A 19494-nucleotide genomic window follows, 5' to 3' on the forward strand; every position below is an offset into this window, starting at 1 on the left:
CTTAAAGTCCACAAATCTCTGTCAATTAAGCCAGACCTAGTCTCTTCCAGGGTTGTAAATCAAAGCCTCCTTTAATTGCAGGAGTTTCTACTCCTCTGTCTCCCACACCATCTAACTTTTGTTTCGACAATTCTTCTGCTGAAACTAAAGCTGCTTTGACGCAACTTGTATCACTGAGACTCACTCATTGGTGGGCCCTGACATACAAATGGAGCCCTGACCATGAGACGTCTGACCCAATTATTAACAATACAGTAGAATGTGTAATAAACCAGCGAACTTTGTAAAAAGCAAAGAGGGCCTTGGCAACCCTGACTACAATGCTCTGGTACAGATGATAAGGATGAGGCTGTCCATCCATGGCTGCAGCAAAGTATTAATAATATTGTAAATCCACAACTGCCCCTTGGTTAGCAAACAAATAGCTATGATTTTGAATTGGCCAGGTCTGGTTCAACCTGCTGTATAAATTTTTCCAAACATATATATACTCGCTAGTGATTCCAAGGACATGATTGTAACAGTCAAATGTTAGCAATGGCTGAAGCAGCTCCCTGAGGAAAGCCTTCAGGATAACTGCAGGAATATGGATATCATGATAATTATCAAAATTCACAGACTTGCCTAAAAGGAGAAGAAGAAGCAAAAAGGATGTTCAATGATATGTTTTTCTTTAAACTACTCCCTGAAAACTGTTTCACACAATATTTTGAACAGAAAATCACTTGGCTTTCTGCTGCTGGTAACTACTGATATTTTATTTTTTCATTTTTCATTTGCATAGAGCATTGTGAATTTTGATAAAAGAGATTCTCCCCATAAAGGCAGTTCAAAAATGACTTCACAGGGAAGTCAGTGACTTTCAAAATTACTTCACTACATTTCATAAATTATTAGGCAAAATTATATTTCTTTGCCATAACTAGAGGCAAGATGACATAGGGACTTTGTAACTACAGTAAAGTGCATAAACTCAATACAAATTTTTATGAAAAAATATACAATTTTGGACTCAAACTTCATTAGCTGTTACAGATTTTTTACAGCTCTGGTGTGACATCAAGAGATGACTTGCTATTCAGTAAGCATTAAGTGCCTGTTGCAGTCTCTCAGGTTTCTGTACTAGTGCGCTTATTATTTTATGTTACAAATGGCTTTGATTACTTAGTTGCAAGAAATTGCATTTCTGCTTCACTAACAAAACCAGGATGAACAAAGCCTTCACATTACTACTGGCAATGAAATTATGACAGCTTACCCAGATTGTAGAGTTTCTGCACATCTTTGATAGTCTGGATGCTGGCTGACCTCCTGAAAAGGTCTACTTGTAGTCCTGAAAAATAATTTTAAAATTAAACAACGATAAAACAAATTTAAAAACCCCAACTGTTTTAAGGCATTTTGGTGCAGACCATTACTCCTTCCACTTCTCTGGAAGTTATTGGGACTCAACACTCTGCCTGTCAGTGGTATTTTGAAATATCTGATTCTAGTCTTGAGGCAGTTCTGAATTATTTATCATTAACCTCCTGAAAGATATCTATCTAACATTGGGGACTAACTGAAATCTGACTTCATCTAGAGAAGAAAAGTGTTGACAAAGGATCTGACTTGGACCTCAGCTTTCAAGGTAAATTATTTATCTGAATTATTATGCAAAACAGGGTGGGGGCAAGAACTGCTGCTTTTCTTGAGACTTGTGGTACTTCTTGCTTTTTGAGTTTGGTAAAACTCTCATTTCCCTCCCTCTTTCCTTCTTTCCAGTTTGTGCTGGTCCTCACACCCAGCACATAATGTAATTTCACTCACAGGTTGTCTGCTTCCTACTAGAAACAGAGTAATTAAAATATTAGCCTGTGCTGGTGTGACAAAACATAAAATTGCAGTTTTGAGAGGTTGGCAGACTACCCACGGCCTTGGAGGCACTATTGTATGTTTCTATATGTGAGTGAGGAAGACCAGATTGACTTCCTTATTTTTTCATGCAGGTAAGTAGCCAGACTGAAACATTTGAGTATTTCAACTAAAGTACATGTAGGCTTGTTTTCATGATCAAGAATCTCTACTGTGTTCTAGAAAAATTGAGTCATACATTAATGAAGGATACTCAATCATTCTTGCAAATTCACCCAGGTTGCAGATGTATTTCATACATGAAAAATCAGTAAATAGTAATGAATTCCTAATTGAACTCACCATCTAGTATTGTTCACATGAATTTAGGTCAGTATACTAAAAGAACTGATAACTACCACTGAAGTACATTTTCATAGACAAGTTTCAGGGACTTTTGGCAAGGACCTCAAGTTCTACTTGAAAGTGCTCCACTGACTAGATTTAGAGGTTTGGCTGGAGTTCAGCTGAATACAGCTCCTAGTGACTTCCCAGGAATATATGCCCTTGCCTGTTGAATTGAATAGTAAAATTTTAGCCCATGCACTCAGTTCTGGAAGGAGTATGACATCTCAAACTACCATATCTAAGCTTCTTAACATGCATGGTTACTAAAGGAACTAAGTAACTATGATATATTTGACTCCTGGCTTTACTCCCCATCAGATTGTGTTTCACTTAAATAAAGTTGCAGCAAATAACATCACTGTAGTAAAACTGTTCCATTTGATTTATAGTACAACCTGTCTAAAGACATGGTTTTGGAAGTGGCAGCTGGGAACTGCTAGCTCATGAAGGCACTGTCCTTAGAAATTGTTTCCAGAGAATTTGTGAAATTTTATGCTGGCTGTCAATGGACTAGAGGTGTTCTGTACAAACAACTCTTTCAGAAAATGGATATCCAGAAACGCTTCCAATTTGGTTTGCTGGGTTAATAATTAATGTTTTTATTTGATATGAATCTTGCTGTAAGGACTACAATGTAATAAATATCAATTATTAACAGGTTTATGCCTTTATTGGCTAAGCTTTCAAGAGTCTTATAAAAGAAATTTATGTGTAGCACAGACAACAGCTGTACTTGTCTGGCCCTGCATCCCATTAATGTTACTCTAATGGCACGTAACACTAAGCTCTTTCTGGTTATGTTTTTGGAGAAGAAAAAGCAACTTTTATCTTCATCTGCAAAAAGCTGGGATGCAGGCAATATTTGTGCTTCTTCCAGAATTCACTTACCAGGCCAGGTGAAACTGAATCAATACACTGCAATTTGTTTGATCACAGGTGGCGACAAACCAACTACCAAAGTAAGAATACCCAGTGCTTTTTACAACTGTAGGCAACCCAGCCAAATGACAGGACACATAATTAAGTGCAGGTTAGTGCAATTCTTAGGGAAAAGAAAAAGTCATACTCTTCTATAGTAAATGAACCGCAACAGCAAGTCACATCTTTTTTTTTTTTTTTTTTTTTTTTTTTTGCACATAAGATGCTCAGACCAGAAAATAAGAAATTAGAGCAATTCTTAAATAAATCTAGGGTTCTAACTTCATTCTCTGTTAAATAGAAATATGAGTCAACAGCAATTATGTTCTTGATGGTGAAAACAATGAGCCTGGGTACATTGATGAACTGGGATATACATGAACTTAAAAGGACATTTTGCTTTAGAAGTTTGTAAATCTATTAATTGCTCTCAGTGCTTTCTGTATTTAAGCTGGTCAAGGGAAAGCCACCTAAATCCATGATTTGAGAGGTGGCATTTCCCATGTCACACAACCTGAACAGCATTTGCATATGCCCCCTACAAGGGTCTCATAGCAAGTGATGGGAAGGAAGAAAGGGACCTGATGTCTCCCATTGGATATTCCACTGTGATGGGTAAGTACACAGGCTTATAAGCCTGGAAATACCTTCTCCAACCCTGAATCTTCCTTTTCAGACACTGGGCGAAAAACAACCCAGATCTTAGAACCATAATTAAGTCAACACAGATTGCACACACTAAAATAAAACTAATCACTGGGTCTTCCTTTTTGCAGACAAAATGCATGCTAAAGCCACCTGAGTCATAGGATGAGAAAACAAAACTGACTGAAGGTCATCCTGATCATTACAGCTCAAAGCATTCATTTTCGTCCTATCAAGAAATAATTTTGAAGCAGTCTATTTAATTTTTGTTAGCAGTGTTCTTCGATCAAATCCTGTTTACAGCATGACCCCTTTCAGCTGTCTCTGTAAAAAGACTTCTTTTTCTGTGTGTACAAGTTGAGCTGTTTTGCCATGAATAGCATGAATAGCACAGTCCATACGGAATATCCTCCCTGGAGTAGCAGTGCCAGAGAACTGCGAGGGGATGAGGGACATGAGCCTGGACTACCCAGTTCTGATGAACACTGTATGTCAATAGATTCTATCATCACTGCAGAGCATGTGGTGAGGTAATTCAGCATAAACTGCTCCCTACCCTTCACCAGAAAAATAGATATAGAGATCAATGGACTTTTCCTACCCTGCACTAAACTCCTCAGATCAAAAAGAGTGAAATTTTATTCTAAATATTAAGTGCTATACAGAAAAATGTAGTATATGACTAGCAAAGAAGCCATCTATATTAAATAAAAAGTGATACTGCAATTGAGAATGCAACTGAGTAATTATTGAAGTGTCAGTAATCATAAAAAAACAGGCAGGCACTTCATTCCACATTGAAATAAGATGGCTTTCACCAGAATAGACAAAATTTCACAGTGCCATGACATAACTGTGTCACATTCCTCATTTATTTACTGTTGCTAAAAATGCTTAGCTCCCCTCCTGCTTGTCCCCATTAGTTGTCCCACAGGAAAGACAGAAAATCAAAACTGATAAATTAAAGCAACACATGCTGTCACATTGCTGGAAACTTGTCAAAGAAAGACAGATGAGAAAATTACATTCTTTTTCTTTCAATCATCCTTGATTTGAGGGTTGCTGGCATCAAAACCCTTTGTTAATTTGTCTGCTTTCAGAAGAGAAATGGCAAAGAGTGAGCATCTGAATTCCTTCTGTCCCAAACTGAGTTTGGAAATGTTTCTTAGAACTGGGATCCTGCCAAGTCTTACAAATTGTCCATCCTGATTTGGAAGTGGTTTTCATTCCCACTAATACATGTCTAAACCAAGAAATCTTCTTTCAGATTTCCTAATTCTAGTAAGATCTATTTTTTTTTAAATCAGAACTAATTTATTCTAATACAAGGACTGCTGAGTTTGTAGCATATTTAATTGTCACTGTAATGTCTTAAATGCCCAAAGTGGCACTAACTTTCCTGTTTAAGACAAACTTGAGATTTTTTTTTTAAGCTAGGATAACAGTGCAAGTTTGAGGAGGAGATTGCATACCCTTCCTTTTCCTTGCACTCTGCACAATGAATACAGAGCGAGTGGGATGTCTGCAGCCCGTAAAGGTGATTTGCACTGCAAGAAAGTGCACAGCAGAGCAAGAGCAGAGGGCAAAAGAAGAGACAGTCCCAGCCCTACTGAAAAGCTGAGCAGCAGCAGAATCCAAAGTGTATTTGTGTCCTTGCAGTTTTGAATTGTAGTCTATAGCCTTCGCATGTGTGAATGAATATTGTCAGTTTACACTCGGCATATCTGAGAATAATTTACTTGTAATGCCTGAGCACCAAAAATACAAACTGCTTATTACAAAGTTCATTTTTACTTGATGGTACATGAACCAGTCTTGGAATTTATTTAATCTCCATGAACCCTATGTAAAAACATTCATATGAAAAGAGCCAAGAACTTGGAATATTCAAATGGCCAATGAGAAGTTTTCCCAGTGTTGCATTTTTAAGAGGTATTTGGTTGATCGCAAGAAGTGGAGGCCAGGATGCAAAGCTGCAGCAATCCAAACATATTCAGAATGCATAACCATCCATCTTTACCCATTCTGACTACCACCACCATTAAAAAATGGAACCAGACCTTTCTCCATTAGCAAGATTTGTTGTGATTCATGGAAGTGAGGAGGAGGAAAGATTAATCATTGTTTGCCACTGCTTCTTCTACTGAACAGATAAAGGACAGCTTTCATTGTCACTATAATCATACAATAGGACATTTCTTACTTTATCATTAAACTTCTATTACATGGTTATTACCTTTTCATTTAGCCATTTGAGCCATCACCCAGGACTCTCCTGTGGTACCACAAGACAACAGAGAACAAAAACTTTGTGCTGCAAAGCACTTCCAGTCAAAAATATAGGTGGGGTAAAAAAGACTCGGCCATGGGAGCTACTGTGAGATAATTTTCCTATAGGGACCGGTTTTCTTTTCTGCTTTACAATTCCCCAGTGCAATTCTTTCACTGTGAGTTCATTGTTCCATCATTTCTGAGCTGCTGTTGATCTCACATGAACTCATTAGTAATCAGTTCTCTATGCAATTTACCTGTAGATGTTTCCTTATATGGCCACTCTATAGAACACAAATGTTACCAAATTTTGGAAATTTTAGCAATAATCACAGCAGGTTACTTTGGTTTTAAATCTTTTAAAGCATGAATAAGCATGTTGTTTATACCTTTGAGGATACTCTCTAAAACATAAAATACATTAATAATAATAATAATCCTACCTATATATTTCAAAGTTGTATTTTGCATAAAACAAGCACAAATGACAGTGTACTAATGTTTCAAATACGCTTGAGTGACATCCCTGCCCTTTGTAACCTATTTGACATCTTCAAGCAGGTCTGAACAGTGTAGTTTATAAATGTATTGAATCAAATAAGAATTCCCTCAAAAGCTGATGCCTGACCTCCAGATGTTGGGGGGTTTGCAAACAAAATATGGATTTTGTCATGCAGTTTTATTCTCCATAGCATGGCATTACTCATATCACTGGTTACCAAAACAGTTGGTCATAAAGGGCAGTCCTTTTACAGTCTCACTTTGGCACAGAAGAGATTGTGAGGACATGTGGAGACATATTAACCAGAGAATGAAAATGACCACCCTGTGGCTAAGTTTGGCTCCTTGGAGAAAAGGCCCTGTGAGTGAAGCATCAGGATCGCCCCAGAAACACTTAGAAACTGTTCTGACAAGAGAGTGGATATTAAATTAAGCAATGTAATTTCTCAGGGCATAGGCAGTACACACACAAAAAAGCTTTATTTAGTGCAAGTCAAGCCTTGCATTTACAAACCAGAGAGTTTTGAGGCTGTGCATAGAAAAAAAATGTCCTCTGTTTGCTGGTTACTATAAAGATCAAGTTAGAAATGTGCTGTTAAATGTGTTTGGCCTGACTAAATTATCACGTGGGTTCGGGATGATACCACACCCTTCTTTCTGAAATTAAGAGCATGTCTCTGGTTTGGTCCAGAAGATGCTCTGAGGTTTAGTCTTAATGAGCTGATGATTCTTTCTGAGGTTTAGTCTTAATGAGCTGATGATTCTTTCAGGTACTCCGAACTCATTTTAGGAAACCAATTCTTCTCTGTGAAGGTTACAAAAACCAAAATCAGGAATTTTAAAATTCAGTATTAAAAACGTTTTTCACTCTAAAGTGGAGCTGGAATAAAAGTGATGAAATGGCTACATTTTATTCCCTTCTTGAAAAAAACAACCTGAAAATTACAGAAATTAAGAAACTTCAGCTTATTGTGTTTATTGTAATGCTGTCTGAGGCATGAGCTATAATAGTTCTTGTTTCTAAAATACAAGTAGATGTAGATGAATCTCTGCAAACAGCAAATTCTTTATTCTCTGTAAAAGTACTGAGGGACTTACTACCTGGATCCAGTGAGAGCCATCTTGCTCACAAAGAGCTATCTAACTACGCAGTCAGATGAATGTAAATGTCTGATAAATGTAAACTGGGTCCAAGAAGGGGAATTTTGGCTCATTTGTACAGGTGATAGTGCCTCCATACTGGGAGAAGCTGCTGCAAATAGAGGTGTCTGGAAACGAGGCACAAAATTTAAACATCAAGGAGGAAGACCGTGACCCCATGAAATCTGTCAAAGGGACTGGAATCAGTAAGGTGAAAAAGGTCAGGTGAACTTTAGGGACTAAGAGCTTCCTTAGCCTGGACACACCGCTGCAGGTGCCTAGTCTGAATAGCAGCACAGCTCCTGCACCAGAGCTGCTCAAGAAATAAGAATCTGAGCAGTGCAGAATGGACTTAAAGGATGCCACAGGATCACTGATATTTCAAGAAATCCTACTCTGTTGATGAAACACGATTTTGCAGAAGCTTCTGTGATCTTACTCAAAATGGATTTCAAGTACATAGATGTGAAAATGTAGCAATGGAAGAAAGAGTGGAACTACTGCACTTTGGGTGAAAACCAAACTCTGTTAACTCTGCAAGGCTGAAAACTCTGCCAAAATCAAATGAAACAGGGCAGTGACAGTGAATTCTTGTCACTTCCAGAAGACGAAGCTTTCATTGTGCTTATGGCCATGTCTGGAGTGCAAAAAATACTAGCAGTCACCCTCCCAGGGCTGTCAGCAAACCACAGGGCCAGCACTTGCTGGAGACGGCACAACTGAGATAGTCCAGATTTATAGAGAGAGTTAAAATCACAGCAGACAGCAGGTACAACAGATACCTGCACACCTACTATAGATGCATGTCTATTACCTACTACTTGCCTTGGCATGGCAGGTACTTGCTTTCATGCATCAGCTGGCTGAGAATGTCAAAAAACACTCTGCCTGATAAGGCATCTCTCTAGAAATCTGCCTTGTGGAAATCTCTTTATGATAGGGAATATGACACCTGTGAGCAAACCTGGGCTTGGCTGGAAAATAACGATGTTGACAGAGCCCTGGATCTTCCTTCCTGAGGACACAGGGGGATTGAGAGCTGGGGAAAAATTATATAGTTCAGCTAAGAAGTGTTTTGATGGCACTATGTATTGGTGGCCAGCACTACAACACCACTGACTTCTGAAGATGCACAAAGTAGGACAGGAAGTCTCATCACATAGGAGTCCATCCCTTACGAGCTGTGCTGATACTGCACTGAATAGATGAAATTTTAGCCAAAAGTGGACAAGGTTTGGAGAAAACTCAAGGATGATTACTGCTTTCAGAATGACAAACATTTCATCAAGGAGAAATTATGCAGTGATGAAGATGAGCCAACCCTGGGGGTTTTTTAACCATAACCATCATAATTTGCTTCTTTTTCCTCTACGGCACATTTGGTGTTGCTGCTTCAGAAAACGTATCTGAGCTGACTCAGCAATTGTTGAGGGAGAATAGTATGAAACTGGTGCAGCAGTGATGAGACAAAACACCCAGAAAAAAACAAAAGCAAGACATAGAGGGTTTGTGTCAGATCAATGCAAAAATAATTAGTTATTGGCCACTAACACAACATAATGATGGCCTTCTGTGTCTTTAAAATATTTAAATGGACCCAAGAAAGTACCAGAATGCAAAGCTGTGCTAGTTTGAAAACAAACCAGTGGGAGGCACCAAGTCAGAATAACAATTTAATGGAAATTGAAGGAAAGGAAAAGAAAGTAAAAGAAAACACTGACAGAGTCAAGATACAACCTGAGTCCCTGTTAGGCAGGGTGGTGGTAGCAGTCCTCTGAAGTGGTGATCCTGTAGTAGAAGGGGTCTGCTCTTCCTCAGAAAGTCCAGTGGTGGCTGTGTAGCTCCTGTCCTCTGGAAATCCAGTGGAAAGAATGTCTCTGGTGTTCAGAGTCCCAGATTATATCCACGATGGGATGCTTGGTTCCTCCCTCTGGGTGGAGCATCTCACAATAGGGTAATGAGTCATGAGGCCAAGTGTTGATTAGGCTCATTAACAGAAGATAGTCCAGAGGGAGTTATCTCTGAGTCATGCTGCAGGACAATGATGGGCCATTAACAGCAAGGTAGTCTGGGGGGAGGAGGCAAGGAAACACTGCCCCACCTGATTTCCACTGCTCATGAGGGTGGTAATAGAATACACCTCACCCCAGGACAAAAGCCTTCCTCATATGCACAGGCAAAAGTTTAATTTAATTAGCATTTTAGTGGTTTTAATCTCACTCAATTTCTAAGTATTAACAGCTGTAACAGATAATAATGTTAGTGCCACAGTCACCCTCATTATAGCTCTCTTGACTTATGCAATTAGTGAGGAAGAGGTATTTGCCTATTAAGATAAGCTAAGTATACGGAAGGATGATTGTTTCATAACAATTTAGAGCACAAAAAAAATCTGGCTTTCATCTGCAGATGGGGCATGCACTGATATATGCCACAAGCTCTAATTATCCACTTACTTTTATCACAGGAATGCCACTCACTTGCATTCAACATTCTTAGTAGTGAACTATTTACATTCCCTGTATTCAATCATAATATTTGGTACAAGCTACACCTGCAAAGTTTTCATAATCACCACCACTCTGGAAACAGCACATCCAAAGACCTTTATGGGTCCGAGTGGAAATCCTGAATTTGGACCGTGAGGTGTTCAGAAAGGTCTGTTAGGAACTCTTCACCTACTACAGCACTCTTCACCTTTAATAGCAGAACTGGCCCCACTGCAGCACTCGGCATTGGCTACTGCAGGTATTTTGAAGTTAAATCAGCAATTTTTAGGGGCAAGGAGCCAGCTGTTTTACACACAAGCATCCCTACAGATGCTCCACTACTTGTACACTCTAAGGTGCAGTGAATATCTCTCTTATTCTCCCATACCCATCATTAATCAGGTACATTTAAGGTGTGAAAAAATATGAAATATACAACAAAAATATGAAAAATACAAGAAAAAATAGTGGTGAGTTATTCAATGTTCTTATTTACCGTGAGATAAACTAAAATACAAAGGAGCATAGCCTAGCAATGAGGGCAAATACCAGCATTGTTTGTCCTCAGTTAAATATGTACTGTCTTGCACTGACCTAATGGAAGTCAGGCTTTCTCTCGAAAATCAGCAATAGAGTTGAGAAGCAATGTTTTTCTTGCCTGCCTCCTTTTGTCTTGACAATTGAGAAGCCTACTCAGCACAAGTTTTAAAAAATGTTTGTAATTTATCATTTAGGGTTTAAATAAACTCAAACTCAGGCCAAACCTTGGTGGAAATAGTTAAAATAAACCCATACGAAGACACACATTGTTTGAATACTGAAAGCAAAAACTAGAATACATTGATTTTTATTGGACATTCTACTTAATTCAAACACTATTATATGGGTTTACAATGCATATTTCAAGACACTGCTCAGATTTGCTGTTACCTAACCAATCCTAAGAGAAAAAACCTTGTGTTTGGTTTGTTTTTTTTTTTTTAAATAAGACAGTATCAGACAATATTTTTATCAGACAGTAATCCAACAATAATTATTTTCCATCCTTTCATGGCAACACCCAATTGCCACTCCAGTTCTCAGGATATAAACATGTCCTGTGTAGTTGTAATCTTCACTGTATCAGGCACTGAGTGTTAAATAGTTTCATACTATTGTTCTTGTTCAGAAAAATCCATCCTCTTTTGACACAGAACTCACTTTTACTTTTTAGATAGGATAAAATTTCCTTAATTACTGGGGAATTAGTTCGTCTTTGTTTTTGTCCTCAATGCTGTCAGGGAGGGGGAAAAAAAAGTAACATCCTTATAATGACATTTATAGACAAAGACTCAAAAGTAAGACAGAACAGTCTGAGCAAAAACCTGAGAGAAATCTGAGAGCACGGATACATTAAATTTCACAAATGAAGGCATGTGTACCTTTAGAACTCTAACAGGCACTGAATGAAAAATTGAAACAAATAACGGGTTTCTATTCAAAGAGCCATTCCTAAACACTTATTTCTTGCTAGGAAAGCTGTATAACTGCCCCAGTTCCCAGAAATAAATAAGTGCTATTCACTGGGCTGAAAGGGAAGCAAACACAGAACATCAGAATTATGTTCCAAGCTAACCTTCTCCCTACTTGAGACTGGTTTTCCTTTAGTTTAGTTCCCCTCCATTGGCATGTCCCAGCTGAGCTGTGTTTAACCACAATAGGCTGATGGTGGCAACTCCGATTGGTTTGTTTGGACACTGTTGGTGGAACAGGGTTTCCAGGCAGATTAAAGGCAGGCAAGGAAGGAGTTCACAGCAAATGCTTCACATTAGTCTTGATCAAGGGATGCTGCAAGTTTAGGAGACTTTTATCATGCAGATTTTTCTTTGTCATTTGTTTCTTTTTAAGCCACAATGTGTGTATAATTAAAAGGATATTGTAGTATTTATTTTGAAGGCAAAGCAATGCAGTGAGATTATTAATGCTTTGAATTATTTCCATGAAATTCGATTTCTTCTTCTTTCATGAGTGAACAGTTGAGGCAAAAAAATCAAACGTTTTTTTGATCTAGACAAAACAGAAAATTCTGTAATTACCTTCCTTATTTAAAAAATAAAAAAATATTTCAGCAGTTTGGCAAAAGAGATGGTCAGTATCTGCTGAGCATTCTGCTACTCTTTATAGTAATCCACAACAAAATAACAGACCAGCCTCAGATTTTAAAGTAGTACTACCAGCTGAAGTTGCACCTGCAGAAGAGAATTATTCTTAAGGCCTTTTTCTTTTCCAAGTACTGTGATTTTTTCTCTTTCTGTCTAGGCTTACTAATTACTTTATCAGTATAAACTAACTGATAATAACTGTAGTTGTATTTGATACAACTTCTGTAACATCATTGCATGGAAAGAGCAGTCTAGTATTACATTTTGTGTTTACACTACACATAAAAACTAGTTCAAAAGGAATGTTACAGCAATATAAGTCAGCATGGAAGGATAGGGAAATTGTCAAATCTCTCTCCCCCATATTTGTTTTCCCTATGCTTGTCAATGGAGTTAGAAGATGGTAACTTTGGGTCCCCATGCTCAGGAAGTTGGTCACTCCCAGCTTTGCATACAGAGGCAGTGAGGGGATCCTCCAACAGGAAGACTCAGAGCAGGATCATGATTTAGATACTGAATCACCATGGGAATTAACTTCATGCTATTTGGTTATTCAGCCATCAAACATTTTGACTCCATTCATCACTCCAGGGACACAATGCTGTCTGTCCCTGACCAGTACAGTCTCTCCCAGTTACAGTTGCATTGCCCACCCAGTCCTAGTCTACTTCTTTCCTGTTTTCACCATCCAACCTCTTCCCAGGCACTAAAGTCTGTGTCTCTATTATGTTATCCAGATTCTCCCATACTACAGTTTGTACGTCACTTCCCCATGCACTATAGAAAACACTGCAAGTTGCTATGTCATTGTAATAAACACGTTGATACACCTCCCAGAGCTCTCTCTACTATTTTAAATAATAGACCAATCTGCTGTTTTAAAGTAAGCTGCAGAACTAATGAAGTTGTTCTTCGTTGCTATGGATTTCTATCCTTTGTCCTACCTCTTTCCACATCTTGGTAATCCAAGATTTTTTCCTTATAACATCTACAACCTCACTTCACTTACAGAGTATTCTCATATCTTCCCCTCACCACTTTCCTCATAAGGTAAGGAGTAGCTCATAACTAATCACCATCTAAACACTAACTGATGCACCAACATACCAAACGCAAGAGAAAACGGAATTCCTGCTACAGTTTCTATCCTTTCATGAAATTATTTTCAAAAGTTTGCAGTATTTCAAAGAGGTCTACTCCTCTGTCAAATTTGGATGACATAAGCCCAAAGCTCTTCTGTAAGCCTTACTAAAAATCACTCCACTGACTCTTCTTTTTCAACAAAATACCCATACCAGAATCTAAAGTGTATAAAATTCAATGATGATCTATGTATGGGTTAATACCACTTTGTGGACACTGCTGTATGTAACATGAACTATTTAGGAAAGGAGAATTTTCCTTGCTGTAAACAAACACAGAAATTTTGCTTTAAAAATACAGCCAAATTTAACAAACCATGTTCACCATGTGACAATCTCAGACATTTGACCAAATAAATTCTACGATGTATGTAGCACACCCACAGGAAAGAGAAGACTAACAGCAAGGAATGAATTTAATTCAGATAATCCTGAAGTATGGTCTTTTATACATTAGAAATTCTCATTATTTGCTGCTGCTTGCAAGTGTAATCTTTCGATGAAACTATCCAACTTCTTGTTCTTACATATTGGCAAGGCACCATGAATTTCAATACAAAACAGTACCAGATCTGTTGGAGCAATGATTCTCTGCAGCATCATAATGACATGATAATGGCCAGAAGAAATATCTATGACCTGACTTGCAAGACCAAGTCCCACCTAAATGTTCCCCATTATCACAGACCTCTGAGAGCTAAACCAGAGGCTTAAAAAAACTCACTCATGAGAGAAGCTCCTGCCACCAGGACCAAGTTCATGACATAGTCCTCAGAGCAGCAACATAAAACAAAACACACAGTGACTGTGCAGCCCCATTAATAAACTAGTCTTGCTAATAAACCAAACCAGGAAGGAAGTTCTAGGGGCACTTTGTACAGCAAGCAAAGTTTAAATCCTCAGTGAAATTGTATCTCCCAGCAAGGGACTGAAGAAGAAAAGGGGGTGGAAGATGAGGTCAGTACTGAGGCCAGCGGTCCAGATGTCAGTGAGGAAAAGCCTGCAGCAAATCAAGGCAAGGGGAAAAAACGCACATTAATTTTACCTTTTCTAATAGGGGAGTTCTAACATACTCCTTATGTGTCAAAGGATTTGACCTCATGTATTTAAATCAGTACTCTAAACACTTAGGGCAGCTTTTATTAAAATTTGTCAAAAGCCTAACTCACTTAAATGGGAACATCATCAAGACTTTAATGTGCTTGGAAGCTGTTACATCTTTATTATTGACAATTTAAGCTCATGGAACCCATTCTCAGCCTCTCTAAAGTTGCACTGATTGCATTTGCTTTCTTACAGCTGCTCACTCCAGAGGCACCAAATAGCAACCTAGCAGCTTTTTTCAAATGTTCTCTAATTATTGTTGTTACCCATAAATGTGTTTCCTATTTCAGTGTATAAATAGCAAACAGATTATTTACAGCACTTGCTCCTGTTGAGAACTAGTATATTTGTCAGAGAAGTGAAACAAATAACCAGGCTATAATTTGTAATAATAAACCCTACACATCACATTTCTTTTTTCTAGGGAAAAAAGGTACAGTTGCACAGTTTCTGCACTTCTACCATTTTCTACAGGATTCCAGTTTCCTTTGAAGGAAAGGTTATGTTCTCAGTAAAATGAACAAGGTTCTCAAGAAAAATGGTATTTTAAAATAGAGTAGGATATTCCCCTACAGTCATGCAAAGGATTGCTCTGTGTCTGCAGCACTGGGGTGAGCTGGAATGTGTATTTTCAGAGCATTTCACATTGTGGGACACAGCTTTCACTTTACTGGACCAAAAGTGAGATAAAATGATCGGGACATTACCTCAGCTAATGTAAATCAGACCGGCTCAAAGGTCAATAAAATGACACCTCTGTCCTCTCTCTTTGGATCCTGCCAAGCAATCCATGTTTCTCCTGCCTGGTCTAGAATGGTGGTATGAGCTGCGATAGATAACGCAAACTATCATTCAGGCAGTGCTACTGGCTAATGCTGTCCCTGACTCATTTCCACAACCTCTGGAGTGTCCTCAGTCAGAGGAGATGCAGCGTTATTTCTGTGACGTATTTCTGGACCGGCTTAGCAGAAAAGCGCTGGCTGGGCGTGTGTGCTGGCTCCTCCACAAAGGAGGCACTTCAGGGACCCAGTGGTCTTGAAACCTAGATTTAGAAGAAACATAAAAATTTTGGTTAGAGGCTAGCTGTATTGAAATAAGTTAGAGTAAGAAGGAATTCGGGCCCAGCTAGAGTTAATTACAATAGTTAAGAGAGTTGGACCTGAAATGGGTTTTAAGATGTTAGTAACTGATTATCAACTAACTGATATCTGTATGTTTGTTTAGCTGTGCTTAAAACGAGGAATACAAACATTGATAAGTTGGTGTAGGGAACAAGGACAGTTACCAATTTCCTCCCTTTGTGGGAACCCATTCAAAAGTCACGCAAGAGGAAACTTGGAGGTCACTAAATTAGGATTGTTTAAGTTCAGAAAGGCAAAAAGGTCAAAATGAGGAAGATGAGTTACTTCATCTTTATTGGGACCACTGACCCAATTCAAGACCACCAACTCAATTCAGAAGACACACTATGCATTCTTAATGACATTGAAGCTCATTTCTAGATGAAGTGGAGAATGGGAGGTGTTAATGTTATGAATATGCATTTGTATTTTGGATATTCATAATATTTGGAAATAAAAAGTGTCGTATTTGCTTGTATCGGGGCCCTGCGTCTTAGGGAGCTATCCCACGCAGTGCCTGGCGCCAAACAAAACATACACTTTCTAACTCTAAACTGTTAGAGAGTTTTTGTCTGTCTCAGTTGGATATCGATATTAGATCGATATTCATATTTTGGTAAATCAGTCTGGGCTCACATTACTCTGGAGGCAAAGGAAAAGAGAGGAGCTTCTGGTCTGGCTTCCAACAAGTTTACTGTCAGAGATAACCAGGCTAATAATAATAATGGTGCCGAGAGGCTTTTCCCTCAGTTTTATAGGGGGTTTGAAAACCGTGGGGGGAGGGAAGGCAACCAATGAGATACAAACCAGAGGGAAGATACAATTCAACAAGAACCACTGCGGGAAACCGGGAGGCAGGAATTACAACAAAGAACCAGTGAACAACCGAGTAACAGAGAATTTTCCCAAACAGACGGAGGCGGTTTGGACCTGGGTGCCACCCAGGGGGACGTGGCTTAGGTCTCTGTGCTGTCCATCAACCCACCCTCACTGTCACTGTCCTGGGGGAGGAAATTCTACCCAAGGGAGTGCCCTGAATTGATTGACATTCCCCTGTCCCAGCCCAGCAGTGGGCTGGGTCACAGCAACAACAGGCAATTTGAAAGGAGATATTTTCTTACTCTCTCTGCTTAAGTGATGAGCAGAACAGAGCATTTCTACAGTGCTCAGTACAGCTTCTGGAAATGATTCACAGATCTCAGTTGTATCGCAGCAATGTCAGATTCCAGAGAGATCTATTCTGGTAAACATAGTGCCAGGGAGAAGAACTTCTCACTGTAGGATACATGATCAGTTACTGCAACCCGTTACACACCCAGTGACTCATTTCTAGACAGCAGACGATTTCCCACGTAAGGCCTTCACACATTGTACTGAAATGTCATTAAGTATTCTTGGCTGATAATCTTTCTCTCTCTTTGCTTTTCCTCTCCCTTTCATTTTTTCCCTGCTGAGGCAAATGGAGATTTGGTTTAGAACACATTTCTCCTCCCTGGTCACGCTTACACAGCACAGACAAGCAGAAAGACCAAAAGGAACGCACTCTGAAATGACTATGATAATTTAACAAGCAAAAGTTGTACAGTTGTAACAATTCTGAACATTGTCTCTGTCTCCTTTCCCCATCTATGGCATTAGATAGAAAAAGAAAACATTTCCTGTCTTCTCACAAAAGATATTTAATTTTAGATTTAAAAACCAATCAGATAGAACAATTGTCAATAGCTAGTCAAGGTCAACTCTGTGCGCTGTGTTGGAGCTCAAGCTGTGACCTTCCTTGATGATAGAGGCAATCAGGTGCAGCAGCAGGGGTTTATCAGAGCTTGCTGAACATACAGCACAGGACAGTGATGCTGCTTGGGCCATAGAGTCAATTATTAATTTCTTTGTTGGAATTTAGGACTGTTAATTAACGCATTTTAAGTGCACGTACCTGATCAACAAAAGCAGAGGGTCCCCTATACTTTTCCTTGCCTTTTTAAACATAAAATCTTTACTAATGGTTTTTAGAAGAAAAACCCTATTTTTCACCCTGACATGCAGAGCAAACTAAAGTAGATACATGCTGAATAGCTAATTCCTCCTGCTCTACAAAGTTTGTGCGAAGTCAACACTGTTGAAAGAACAGGAAACTAGCCTTGCTGTAGCAACACAATGCATGAACATTGAAATGTCTGGGTTTATGAAAGCAGTAGCTACTGGTGAGTAACAGAAAGTCATTTCTGTAGTACTGTAGTACTCTGCTCTGGAAGTCTCTGATCACTACAAGCTGGAACTTACAGCCAAGGAGGAATCCCTCTGTGCCTGCCCTGTTTCAATGCTGAGTACTTGAGGTGAGGCTTGATTAACCTTTCAGCTACCTCACTGTGGTTGCTGCACTCCTCACTATCTGCACATAAGAAGCTTGAATTAGCCAGTTAGAGCAGGACACAATAAACAGCAAATGTGCAAAACCATCCCACCCACTCTGTGCGACACATTCATCAGCACATATCAAAGCTGAGCATGGATTCCCATTACACTGTAACTGAAAAATTAAGTGTGGACAAAACCTCCTCAGGAGGATTGTTTTCTCAGATATTCCCATGAAGATGAACATAAATTTCAGTTGTCTTATTTTATATTTATATTTTCAAGGAAATTCCACTGTTTTTAACATGAGAGCAAACCTTCAAAGGTAAAATTTGGCAACCAGGCAAGCCACTCAGAAATGCTATAGAAAGACTGTTATTCAGCAAACTGGGAAAATATGGCCTATACCTGTAGGCACAAAGAATTAAAGTAGGGTAACAGATAACCTGTTTTGGTTCCCCACACTTTATTTTGAGGATGTCCTATAAGGCAACTTCAGATGATTTAAATGCCTCTACTAAGCTCACTTATTATTGTTGGAATTAGTGTAATTTCAGTAGAAACTTCAGGACAACTTGTTACCACATTCAAGTTCAAGCTGCTATGACCAAATTATTGAGTCCTCACAGGAGCTCACAATGAGGAAGGTTTTCCACTTCACATCTGTGCCTAATATAAAGTACATGTTTAAGTCCTAGGCAAGCAAATGTAAGTAAAGCTGCATAGACACATAATATGAAATCAACTTGTGTGTTTGTTTGTTTTGTCCTCTCCACAAAGAGCTTAGGGTGACACTGAGCACTTAAAGAGAGCAAATGCAGCCATTTTAAATTTAGATTTTGCATCCTGAGTGGATGCAGGTAACATAGGAAAGAAAAGTTTTTAATTGACTTGATAATAAGCCCTTCTGTTTACTCATAAATTAAACGAAATTCTGTATAGATTACACTTCCAAGAATTATACTCCCACTTTTCACAGACCCTCCTTGATTTTTAAATGCCCAGTTGCCTTACATCATTTTGAAAATCCAACTCTACAAGGTTAAAAATGTCACTGTGAGTTAAAAGACTCCTCTGAGGTAAGGTACTGATCTTGGAAACACATTGATTTATCACTGTCTAAAGGGAAACGTCCTTCAGCTTCATTTTGCTGTCCTAACAAAACAGGTGTTATGGGTTAGCAAGCATAGTCCCAGAAGTGATTTTCTTGCAAAGAGGTGCTTACAGCTTCCTCTATGATCTGACAGAACCTATCAACTGTCTAGTTTGAATATTGACAAATTTTTAAGCCACTTAAAATTTTGACCGCCTCTGTGGTCCACATTTAAGAATGGACAAACCCTGGGAAGTGCTCTCTCTTGCTTCCGGCCGGGGGACAGGTAACTGGGCAGGGCCAGGACCTGCTTGGGCCGGGGCACAGCCATCCTGG

General features: G+C 38.9%; 1 protein-coding gene across 1 annotated transcript in view; it reads right to left on the reverse strand.

Annotated features, from left to right (window-relative positions):
• Nucleotides 1–19494, reverse strand: part of ARHGAP8 (Rho GTPase activating protein 8) — a 71221-nt gene that overhangs the window by 10838 nt on the left and 40889 nt on the right. The window contains 4 exon segments of the mRNA XM_069003781.1: nucleotides 496–624; nucleotides 1259–1333; nucleotides 11406–11447; nucleotides 11450–11478. Coding sequence (XP_068859882.1) covers nucleotides 496–624; nucleotides 1259–1333; nucleotides 11406–11447; nucleotides 11450–11478 — 275 coding nt within the window.

The sequence above is a fragment of the Aphelocoma coerulescens genome, chromosome 1A (genome assembly GCF_041296385.1).
Source record: "Aphelocoma coerulescens isolate FSJ_1873_10779 chromosome 1A, UR_Acoe_1.0, whole genome shotgun sequence".
NCBI lineage: Eukaryota > Metazoa > Chordata > Aves > Passeriformes > Corvidae > Aphelocoma > Aphelocoma coerulescens.